Here is a 13511-nt window from a genome sequence, read left to right on the forward strand (position 1 = left end):
AAGAAATCTGTTGAAGACGAAGGAGAAAACTTGAAGAAGAAAGATGGTTGTTCTTTACACGACTATCTATTTTTTTCCTTAACTCGCGACTATTCTTCAGATCTTCGACTGTTCTTCGGATCTACGTTTGTTCGTCAAATTTACGGTTGTTCTTCAAATCTTCGGTAAGTTTATCAGTTTTTGTAGTATTTCCGATAATTGGTTAGTTTATCATTTACAAGCAGCAAGCAAATCAATAATATAGGACTGATGTATTTGGATTTAGAAGGAATTAAATCCTAAGAATTAGGATTCTTCAATTAGGTTTTTTAGTTTAGGTATTGTATAATTAAGGTTCTTCAATGTGATGTGTGAGTTTTTTAATTTAGGTACGGTATAATTAGGGTTCTTCAATGTGATGTGTAAGGAATTATAGATGTTTGGTGTGATTGTTATTTTGATTGTAGGGAATTATGAAAAATTGGTGTTATTGTTGTTTTTGAATATTTTGATTGTAAGGAATTATAGATATTTGGTGGGATTGTTATATTGATTGTAGGGAATTATGGTTATTTGTTAATTTGATCGTAAGGAATTATGGATATTTGGTATAATATAAATTTAATTGATAATTATTAAATTTAATTAGTATTTAATTAATTATTTTTTTATATGTCTAACTAATTTATATATATAATTGATGTATTAATATATTTAAATTTATTTAAAAAAAAAAAATCGGGTCAGACGAAGTACAACAAAAAAAAATCGGGTCGATGACCCCTTGCAATTTACTATGGGCCTCAATAGTTTATTATTATTATTTTTTAAAAGAAAAAAAACATTTTATCATTATTAATATAATAACGTAATTTAACTTTAGCAACAAAGTAATAAATAATTTAAAATATTATAAAAATATCAATGAGAGTAGCTATTTCTGAAAATATTTATATGTATTTTTATACATTTTTTATTTCTATTTTTAGGCTATTTAAGAGATAGAGATGTGATTTTTTTAATTAAAAATAATCAAACTTGTATTAAGAATTACTATTTTCAATTGAATTATCCTATTGATTTAATAATGAATTATTTATCTTTATTTATTTTATATAATATTCATATATTTTTATTAATAAATATATAAACAACTTCAAATTTTATTTTCAATAAGAGTTTATTTTGGGTTATTTAAATAATTTAGAGGGAGAAAAAAAATAATAATGGTATGTTTGTAGAATATGATAATTATTTTTGGTAAAAAAAATTAAAATATATTAATATATAGAAATAAAATAAAAATAATAATTTAAAATTAAAGGTATTTTAATATTTTGGTTAATAATTTGAGTAATGTAACAAATAAAAAGGAAATGAAATAATATTTGATTTTGTTTGTGTTATTAAAATAACTCAAACTTATCGTTATTTTTTTTATATTTTATAAATATAATATCATAAAATAATAATAAATATTCAGTTTTTATCCTAAAACACCAACAACATAATAACAAAGAAATTAATAATTTTATTTATTTAAATACTAAAATTACTTTTTAATTTTATTACCTTTCTAAATTACTGTGTTCTCACAAACTATATTTTCTAAAGTTAAAGGATAAATTAGTCTTAAAATTATAAAATTTAATTTTAAAAAAGAATTCAAATAAAAAAAAAAAAAGACCGTTTCTTTCTTAAACAAGTCCAAAGTAGTTATTATTATTTTATATTACAAAAACGTTATTTAATATAAAAAAATTTATTATGTGTTTGGACTAATTTGTCGGTGACTTAAGAAAATAAAAACAAAATTTAAATGAGTCTGAAACTATATATGGAATTCAAATAAAAATTGAAAAGTAGAAGAAGAAGAAGTCACTAGAAATCTGTCACATCTCCCCTCACTTTAATTCATACACAGCCAGCCATGCAAATTTAAATAAAGGGGACCAAACCTAGTTCAATCTCATAAATGGAAATTTTTTGACAAAATAACCATAATAATGACATTGTCCTGGATCATTTCCCCAAAAATGTATTTTATTTATTAAGTCATTTCGTCACACATATATCAAAAATACCTATAATCTCTCTCTCTCTCTCTCTAATCTTCTATAACCGCGATGGGCTTATCTCAAGAAACCGACGAACCACTGTCGCCGTCGGGAAGAATGTTCCTGCGGCCAGAATTCGATCAAATAATTCACTGCGTTATCGGCTTCGATTGTGAAATTGACGTCGAAGCAATTAAACTCGAAATGGGAAAATCCGCCATGGTTCAACACCCAAGATTCTCCAGTCTCTTCATCCGTGACCGCCACGGCCGTGAGCGGTGGCGCAAGGTCCAAGTCGATATCGACCGCCACTTCATCGTTCACGAAGGACCCATCGTCGGAGACTCTGTTTCCGATAACATCATCACAGACGAAGATTCAGTCAACAATTACATCGCTGATCTCTCTGTTTCATCTCCTCTCGACACCGATAAACCTCTATGGGAATATCATTTTCTCAAGGCTCATAAATGCGCCGTCCTGCGCTTGCACCATTCACTTGGGGATGGAATTTCGCTTATGTCTCTGTTCTTAGCTTGTTGCCGGCGATATGACGATCCTTCTCAATTACCCACCATCTTAACAGCCGGCCCCCCCGGGGAAAGATCCAAGGGGTTGAATCCTTGGAAGGGGTTGTGGAAATTAGCTATGGCGGCGTGGCTGACGGTTTTATATGTGTTTGAATTAGGAATGAGAATTTTGTTTTTGAAGGACAAGAAGACGATCCTGAGCGGCGGCAATGGCGTTGAACTATGGCCGAGGAAGATTGCTACGGCGAAGTTAATCCTGGAAGACATGAAAGTTGTTAAAAAATCCATCGCCAATTCTGTAAGTTAAAATCTTAGTTAGGTTTTAATCAAAACAGAGCAGCCTGTAATAAATTTAACGGCCACTTATTTGCATTTGCAGACTATTAATGACGTTCTAATGGCGGTGATCTCCTCCGGCTTGTCCAAATATCTTAAACTCCGATCTCCAAATGGTAATGAACCCATATAATTATCCTTAATTATATGGCCGCCGGCTGCCGGCCACTGATTATATCTCTCTCTTGCAGCTCTGCCGGAGGGACACCGTATTACCGGCGTTGCCTTTGTTAACCTGAGGAAACAGCCTGGCCAGTTGGTTAGTCTTCAAAAAAAAAAAAAAACCCTAATATATTTTATTGGATGTTTAATAATTTATTAATCCATTGTTATTATATTATTAACAAATAAGCTGATTTTTTGTTTTTTAAGTTTATCATTACACCCATCTCATGCAAATATGTTGAATAAGTTTTTTTTTTTTTTTTTTTTTTTATTAGTTAAAATTTGGTTTATATTAAGTTTTTTTGGCTTTAATTTATTTAGTAGATTGGAACTAGATAAAAAATTGCGTTTAGATGTTGGACAACAAATTATTACACAAATCTTAAAGACCAATTTATAATCCCAACTAAATGTAATTTTGTATTTTTTATGTTTTGGCCGGGTTTGATAGGAGCTTTCCCAATTGATGAAAAGCAAGTCAAAGTCAGGATCGTGGTGGGGAAACAAAATCGGCATTGTTCTTCTGCCGTTTGGATACCAAGTAGGTGGAACCACCACCGATCCGTTGCAAAGCTTGCGATGGGCCAAGGCGATGGTCGATAAAAAGAAGCTCTCATTGGAGTCTTTATTCTCCCACAAATTCGGAGTTCTTTTCATGTCTTGTTTTGGACCAAAGGTAACGAATTAATTAATTAATTATTGATCTACTATATATATAAATGTTAATAATTTATTTAATTTGTGGGGGACTTTGATGATATATATAGGTGGCGACTAGTGTGATTAGAAGAGTTATAAACAACACGACGTTCACAATATCGAATGTGGTTGGACCACAGGAAGTAGTAACGCTTGCTGGCCACAAAATAGCATACATTAGAGTCAACATTTCTAGTTTCTCCCACGTATTTAACAATTGTCTCTATTCATTTACGTACGTACCTATATATTGTAACCGACGTACGTCCAATTATTAATTTCATTTATTTATTTCTTATCCAAGGCGATTTCGATGCATATGGTGAGCTATGCTGGCAAAGCCGACATTCAAATATTGGCGGCTAAAGATATCATACCCGACCCACAAGTGCTAGCTAGCTACTTTGAAAGCTCACTACAAGAAATGAAGAAAGCTGCAATTGATCAAATTCGCATAAGGGAATGAAGAGAATATCAAACAAACAATTGCTGTTTTTTTTTAAACAGATATGTTGTCTTTAAAAATAATATATTTATATATATAAATAAATGATGCTATATAGAAATTAATTAAATATAATGTAAAAAAAAAAAAAAAAAAAAACGATATCACCATAATATAATGTTGATTCGATCTATTTGCTTAGTACATTTATCTTAAAACAGTTTTATCGTCTCCCTTACTGGAGTATATATATCGCAGATGACTGTCTCTCATGATACAACGAATCTAGTAGTAATTCAGCACCAGAACTATTACGCAGCGAACATAACAAAGTATCTAAATCAATTACCGTTTTCAACGGAGATATAGTGAATCAAGAACTCGAAAAACACTCGATTAATTGGAAATCTCAAAGAACACTCATATGAGTAAAGAACTCGAAGAACACTCATGATTAAACAAATAATTTCGAATTCTAAAGAAATAATGAAATGAGTGAAGAAGAGATATACGAAGAGTTCCAACATGATGTGATATATATAGCTGGAAATTAAACAATCACAACAAATTTATTTATCAATCCAACGGTTGATAATAAATTCAACGACTGCCATTTCAAGACTTTTGACATTTCTAGACTCGTGTCATACGATCTTATCCATTAACCTTTGATCTTATCAATTGACATTAAATTTCACCAAATATTTACATTTAAATTTTGAATTTATATTTATTTGAATGAAATTACATTTAATTTATTTATCTAAATTTTAATTTTCATTTAATTAATGGAATTAGTTTAAAATTCCAACAATTCCAACAATTCCCCACATTAATAAAAATTGAAAGATTAACCTGGTGAAAAGTTTAATATTTGAATTTTACGTACATAAAATAGGTATGTGTAATCATTTGAATCTTCTTTTATGAAAGTATATAACTTTATTAGTCGATTAGTAGAGTCGATGTTCTTGAACTATTTTGTCATTTGTATAAACGATTACACACTTTCACATTTAATTCTCCCTAATACATGTCAAGCTATTATGCTTGTGTCCGTTTTGGCCATGGAACACGCGTTTGATTCTGTGAGAGAGTCTAGAATTGAGCCTTGCAATTCATTCGAAGCGGCCTCACTTCTCCCTCACATAAGTGACCTCTTTGCTCACAAATAATCATTAAAAGCAATACGCGCGCTTATCCTCGTCAAAATATATATTGTTTTGTTATAGGATTAATCTTCAACAATAATCTTTCAAGTTAGTATGATTAGGTTGTCCCATTGAACCTAGTTTGGGATCTACCGTCTGCATAAGTTGAGTTTTCCTTCATACCCAATTTATAATATACTCAATATGTTTTTAAAAGACTTTTAAACTAACTATCTATTCAATATTTTGGTTAGTGGATCTACAATGTTATCTTTAACTAATATAGTCAAATATGAAAACTCTATTAGAGAGTACAGTTTAATGAGATTATGATTTGGGGTTTAATCGGGTTCGACAACACCCTGTGGAGTGGGTCCGTGGTGACGTCGTCTGATGCTCCCTTAAGGAAGTACACAAGGTACTACAGGGATTTCGTTCTTGAGCTGAACAAAGCCCTGGTAGGTGATTATAATAACTTTATAAAAATAATATATATATATATATATATATATATATATATATATATATATATATATATATATATATATATATATATATATATATATATATATATATATATATTTTGGCTAAATGCATCAGTGACACCTAAAAAGGTAAGTTTATATATATAAATGGGTAAAAAATTCTAAATTTCGAAGGAAAGATTGATTAAGGTTTGATTGAATTGGTAGATCTAAAAGTTGGCTGTATTAAAAGCAAATAATTTACTCTTAAAACAATTTAGATTTATTATGACAATATATTCTTGTTTCAAGATAGAGCATATTTATTTCAAATTGAGTTTCTAAAAATAATACATGTATATGTTGATGATAAGTTTTGAAATAGTTTGATAAAATGATAGTTTAAGATTAATGATGATTCTGAAATGTCTTTTTGATAAAATGAAGGTTTCTAATAGATGATTTTGAAATGTGTTTTTATAAAATGAGGATTTATGATAAATGATTTTGAAATGGGTTTGGATAAAACGAGGAGGGTGTATGATAGATGATTTTGAAATGATTGGTTTATGAGAAATGAGTTTCAAAACAGTTTGAGATTATTATTTCGACAATGAAATGGTATACGATATATTTGGACTTGAAAATAAAGTTTTACATAATTATGACGATGAGAATATTTATATTATTCTGTGCTTGATCTTGTACTTGTATATCTAATAATGGACTAATTGTGTATTGAGTGCCGCTTATACCGGTTATGCGTCAACGCAAAACTTTTATGTCTTGGTTGATGGCTAATGCGTCAATACAAGACCTAGTTTTGATTGATGACTAATGCGTCTATGCAAGACCACCATGTCTTGATAAATGACTTATTATTAAGTTATTACAATATTAGAGTCACTATTTTAATCATAGGACTATTATAACTATATATATACCACTTTGTGATAAATAATTTATTCATTTATTTAAGAATTGGATTTCTATCAAGTTATACATTATTTTTGATCTAGTTGTATAAAGATGTGATTCTTTTAATGGGCGTGTATAGCTCATCAATTTAAATGAATTTCTTTCGGATAAGAACAAAGATTAGTCATTAGTCAGAAGGACGATTGAAAAGAAGAAAATATATATATTAAAATAGCCGGTAAAGAAGTTAAAACTTTATTTTGTATTAGTAAAGATGTGTAGAGTGTGCTATGAAAAATATAGTTTTTTTGTAAGAATACGATATATCTATTTTGAACTAATGTTGAAGTCTTAGTTTATATCAAAATAATTAGGTAAGTTTGACGATTTTTTTTATGATGAATGAAAGTATTAGTCTATTCGTCGGTGCTTAAAGATTTTGTTGGATTATATAGGGATAATAACATAGTTTGTTCGGGGGCGTGACAGATGGGTGTTACCATATGCTGCCGCGTTAGCTGATCATTCTAGATCTCTCCCTATCTATCTTAAATTTCCCATATATATATATATATATATATATATATATATATATATATATATATATATATATATCATACCATTACAAGAAATCTACATATTAGGTTAAATATCTAATCAAGGTTTAACATTTAACTCTCGTGGTTCTAAAAATTAATTTGGGACTCTAAATTGTGTTGGAATTTTTAAACTAGTTCTATAAATTCCATTAATAAATGGAAATTAGAATATGGATAATAAAATCAAATCAAATTCACATGAAATTCAAACGTGAATTAAAGGTGAAATTTGATCCAAATGTATAATTTAAATCAATTAATTTAAATTAATTGATCTAAAATGCCTTAATGACCAATTAACAAAATGTTGTTAATTTGTAGTGTAACTTACATGAGTTTGTTATTATTATTATTATTATTTGTTATGATAATTTATATTATTATTAACAAATTGGAAAACCATGTAATGTTAGTATTGAAATGTAAATACCTTAATTGTTTTGACAAACAATTACTCTATAATGAAGAGAAAAACGTTAAGGCAAATGAAGAGGCAATCAATGCCAACCGTTGGATCAATTGATGATTTAATTAACAATTTATTATTTCAACAATCTAAATATGCATTCTATCTCACACCATTCGATGGACAAAAAATACACATCACTTCTTCATTTTCATTCTTTCTCACTCTAGAATTCCAAAAGTCTTCTTCTTGTTTTGTGAGTGTTCTTCGAGTTCTTTGTTCGATTTTTCCGTTGAAACCCGGTGATAGTTCAGGTACTTTATCAAGCTCGTTGTGTAGTGATTTTGGTGCTGAATCACTACTAGATTCGTTGTACCTTGGGAGACAACCATCTGTGATAAGTTCTAGCACATGGGGAGACGGTGGAACTGTTTTAAGGGAAATGTGTCTAACACATGCCTCGAATCAACCATCAAATACGGTGATATTGTTCTTCGTATATCTTATTTTATTTTTATTTATTTGTAACATCGTATGTATATATATTTTTCTGTTATTTCAAGACATTATTTCTAACAATCTTAAAACAGTTTCATGTGCTAAGTTATTTAGTAGCTTTTGCCGTTGAAAATCTTTGTCTTTGATGTTTCAGAAATACGAGTCACGATGTTGCAAAAGAGATGATGACTCATTTCGACAAGTTGAAATTATTCATCTTAATAAGAAGAAGAATCGACTGATAAAGATAAGTCTTTATTATACACGTATAATGTTAATTATTAATATTTTTCTTGTATTATTAAAAGCTTAATTTTATAAGATGATATATGTTTGACATATAAATTTTTCTCAAGAAAAAATTGTATATTCAATATACAAATGTTATCTTGAAAATAATTTAGAAAACAATAATTTGTTTTTTTTTCATTAAAAGTTTGAAAGTTACTAGAATTATTATTATTAATAAATGAAAAGTAACTAAAATGTTAACTTTTAATTTTCAAAATAAAATAAAATTTGTGGTTATATTTAATAGTAATTAAAATTAATTATAATTGAAACATATGGTTTCAGTTTTAAAATAATTAATTATAATATATATATATATATATATACATTCTTAAATTAATTAAGTGTGATGATTAATAAGAATGTGATATGTTGATTATTAACTAAATATAGTCTATTTATATATGTACATATAAATTGTCTTATATATTTACCGTTTGAGTATTATACTAAGTTATCAATTTTGTTTAACAGAGTTTAAGTCAAAAATAAGAGAAAAATAAGTTTCTCTAAAGAGAAGACAAAAGGTCGTAAACAGTAATACAATAATAAAAGGGCGCTTTGGGGTGTGAGGAGGCGAAAGGTCCCTGGTTCGAATCCCATTCAGCCAATAATTTCTTTGATGGAACCATTCAAATTTCTTTTATAGAAATTATTAGATGAATGGAGCCAATGATTTCTTTCATAAGAAATCTGATATGTTATAAAATGACACTAGTCATTTATGTTGAAACCATTCCAATTTCTTGTGTAGAAATTATGAGATGAATGGATAGTCAATAATTTCTTGATAGAAATCAGATTAGTTAAAATGACTTTAGTCATTGATGTTGAAACCATTCGAATTTCTTGTGTAGAAGTTATGAGATGAATGGGTAGTCAATAATTTCTTGGTAGAAATCAGACTTTTAAAATGACTCTATCCCATGATGTTGAAGATGAATGAGGTCGATAATGATTTCTTATAAAAAAAACATGATTTGTTTAAATGACATTAATTATGAATGTTGAAATCATTATAATTTCTTATGTAGAAATTATGAAATAAATTGAGTATAGAAATTTTAATTTCTTAAGATTAAATAAGTTGTTTGTGTTAGAACTTATTCTAATCATACATTGAAAGAGACAATTATGTAAGTCGAAATATTTTCGCAAAAATTATCTCGGTGAGAATGATCCACCTAGATTTGTTTTGAGCATTGTCGTTTCACGTGGATTATCATTCATAACACGATAATGTAATTACTTCGATTAAGACATGAGGTACGTTTGTAGTTATGTTTTATTTGATTATATTGCTAAGTGATTATTTATATATATCATGCATATTAGCTATTAATATGATGATTCATGTTCATTCATAATAAGTATGATTATCTAAAAATTTATATACATATATAAATAAAGATTTATTTTTAATCTATTTTATTTTGATAGATAGTTTTGAATTTTGTCATAAAACTATGTATTTTTTGATTGACAAATATTTGTTACAGAATGTTAAAAGTCATCTAATTAATTAAGAAACAAATAATTGATGACATGAATACTTATAATTAGTTAGTTTTATATTAAAGTTAAACGGTCAACATTCTAATTAATTATAATAATTAATTATTATGTATTTTATAAATGTATATATATATATATATGAATATAGTTGTTTTTGTCGTGGTGACTAAAATTAAAGAAGCAATAATATATAATATCATATATATATGGATATATAAAATTTGGTATAATATAATATATTTGATATACATTGTTTAATTGTATCATAAAGATTTATTGAATTTGATATTTTGAAATCAAATAATTACAAGAAAAGTCTTGTTTGATTTGAGAATAATGTGGCAAACGTGCCGATATTGTGGGATGCAAACGTGCAATCGAATATAAATATTTAAGCGGTTTCGGTCAAAGATGCTTGAAACATTATGATTTCTTTTGTAGAAATAATGTGATATGGTGAATATTTATTTGATTAAATATTCTAATTTCTTTTTTAGAAATTAAGTGTTGAAATAAATATTTTAATTGATTAAATATTTTAATTTTTTATGTAGAGATTACGTGAAGAATGATTTATATATGAATAAACATTCTAATCTCTTGTATAGAAATTATATTGTATTCAATTAAATATTTATGATATAGTTATCTTATTCATTGTATGATAAGTATAACAAAAGAAATTTGTAAAAAAATTGTGTGACAATTTCTTGATTAGAAAATTATTGATTTAAATCATATAAGTGTGTGATTTAAAAAAGGGTACCAACACGAATGTGGGGGCAAATATTTTTATTGATTATAACACAAAAATAATTGTGTATATTATGATAAATAAAAAAATAATTTATTGTTAGAGAAATATGTTCTCTATAAAAGATAAAGTTGCGCAACTTTACAAAAAGAAAGAAAATAACAAGAAAATGTCTTGTTTATATTTGCTGAGTTGGTGTTCAAATCGATATTTTAGATTTGAGGATTTTGAAATCAAGAAACGTGTCATATTTTGACATTATTTTCATAAAACTATTAAAAAGTGGATGTGAGACTTATATATATATCATGAAGACAATGAAAATTATTTCATTACGTGTCTTTTGTATGATATTTTTATCGTTGAAAATTACGATAAAAATGATTAAATCCATAAAGGATATGAATTGCACTAAACGTAATATCATGTTATTATCAAATGATATATTGATATTATTAAATGAAAGACTTTACGTCTTAAAGTGAATATGTTTACACTTAGAAGTGCAATCTACGTATGGAAATCTTCTAAGAAATTTATAATGGATAAATTAAACATTATAATCTATATTTTTGACTTATGTCGAAAAATAAAATATTTTTATGTAAAATATATAATCGTTTACACGAAGGCAGAATAGTTCAAAGACATTTTGTCTACTAGTTAGCCAAGTAAACAATATTTTCAAAAAAAAATAAATGATAAGCATGTACGAATGACTATGCTTCTTATTAGAAGATGTTCCAAGGTTAACTAAGAATGTACCAATATAAATTTCTAATTATTATGATAGTAATTAGAAATTGGACAAGCTTAGAGTTAGTGACAAGTCTAGACATACACGTCTTAGACATAATGTCATTAGATTATACTCTCTAATGAAGTTATCAAATTTGACTATGTAAGTCAAAGATAACATTGTGGATCCACTAATCAGATTATTGAATAGAGAGATAGTTTGAAGTCTTGTGAGACATTAGCCTACTATAAGTTGGTATGAAGGAAAACCCAACCTATGCAGACTGGAGATCCCAAGAACTAGGTTCAATGGGACAACCTAATTGTACTAACTTGGAAAGTTATTGTTGAGGATTAATCCTATAACGAAACAATATATATTTTGACAAGAATAAGCATATCGCTTTTAATTATTCTTTGTGAGCAAAGAGATCACCTATGTGAGGGAGAAGTGGGGCCGCTTCAAAAGAATTGCACGGCTCAATTCTAGACCATCTCACAGAACCAGACGCGTGTTCCATGGCCAAAATGGACACATCCATGAGAGTTTGACATGTATCAGGGATAATTCTATGTGAAAGTGTGTAATCGTTTACACAAAAGGCAGAATAGTTCAAGAACATCGAGTCTACTAATCAGCTAGTAAAGTTATATGCTTTCACAAGAAAATGTTCAAAGGGTTACACCTACCTATCCTATGTAGAATTCAACTGTTGAACCTTCACCGGGTTAATCTTTCAATTTCCATTAATGTGGGGGATTGTTGGAATTTTTAAACTAGTTCTATAAATTCCATTAATGAATGGAAATTAGAATATGGATAATAAAATCAAATCAAATTCACATGAAATTCAAACGTGAATTAAAGGGTGAAATTTGATCCAAATGTATAATTTAAATCAATTAATTTAAATTAATTGATCTAAAATGTCTTGATGACCAATTAACAAAATGTTGTTAATTTGTAGTGTAACTTACATGAGTTTGTTATTATTATTATTATTTGTTATGATAATTTATACTATTATTAACAAATTGGAAAACCATGTAATGTTAGTATTGAATTGTAAATGCCTTAATTGTTTTGGCAAACAGTTACTCTATAATTAAGAGAAAAACGTTAAGGCAAATGAAGAGGCAAGCAATGCCAACCGTTGGATCAATTGATGATTTAATTAACAGTTTATTATTTCAACAATCTAAATAGGTATTCTATCTCACACCATTCGATGGACAAAAAATACACATCACTTCTTCATTTTCATTCTTTCTCACTCTAGAATTCCAAAAGTCTTCTTCTTGTTTTGTGAGTGTTTTTCGAGTTCTTTGTTCGATTTTTCCGTTGAAACCCGGTGATAGTTCAGGTACTTTATCAAGCTCGTTGTGTAGTGATTTCGGTGCTGAATCACTACTAGATTCGTTGTACCTTGGGAGACAGCCATTTGTGATAAGCTCTACCACATGGGGAGACGGTGGAACTGTTTTAAGGGAAATGTGTCTAACACATGCCTCGAATCAACCATCAAATACGGTGATATTGTTCTTCGTATATCTTATTTTATTTTTATTTATTTGTAACATCGTATGTATATATATTTTTCTGTTATTTCAAGACATTATTTCTAACAAATTGTCCTTAAGAATATGTGGATTCCATTTTTATCACCTAATTTAAAATAATTATCCTCTAGGTAGCAAAAGTCATTAGAGGACCTCGAGATCGGAATTGATAATTGTTAGAACAACATTTGGTTGAATCTAATGCAAATATGTGAAAGAATTGATGTCTGATTTCTTTTCAATTTTTAAAAACATTTGTCTTCTTCTCACTCTCAAACCCCAATGCAAGAAACTATCGCAAACTATTATAATTTATTTGAATTTTTCTTTTCTGACTGATTTATAAAATAATTTATTTTCTATAAAAGAAAAATTGCTTATAATGGAGTAATGGACTAATATTTTA

The 13511-nt window shown here is 27.9% G+C and overlaps 1 protein-coding gene across 2 annotated transcripts; it reads left to right on the forward strand.

Moving 5' to 3' along the window:
- Positions 1–2009: 2009 nt before the first annotated feature.
- Positions 2010–4312, forward strand: LOC124941125 (wax ester synthase/diacylglycerol acyltransferase 11-like). 2 transcript variants are annotated; one of them, XM_047481391.1, is made up of 7 exons: positions 2010–2063; positions 2095–2864; positions 2946–3018; positions 3094–3161; positions 3519–3743; positions 3835–3972; positions 4071–4312. In XM_047481391.1, the coding sequence occupies exons 2-7, from the start codon at positions 2106–2108 to the stop codon at positions 4230–4232; spliced, it is 1425 nt and encodes a 474-aa protein (XP_047337347.1). In that variant the 5' UTR covers positions 2010–2063; positions 2095–2105; the 3' UTR covers positions 4233–4312. The 2 variants fall into 2 exon arrangements, with proteins under 2 accessions (XP_047337347.1, XP_047337346.1); XM_047481390.1 differs by having other exon boundaries at positions 2039–2864.
- The last annotated feature ends 9199 nt before the right edge of the window (positions 4313–13511 follow it).

The sequence above is a fragment of the Impatiens glandulifera genome, chromosome 6 (assembly GCF_907164915.1).
Source record: "Impatiens glandulifera chromosome 6, dImpGla2.1, whole genome shotgun sequence".
Classification (NCBI taxonomy): domain Eukaryota; kingdom Viridiplantae; phylum Streptophyta; class Magnoliopsida; order Ericales; family Balsaminaceae; genus Impatiens; species Impatiens glandulifera.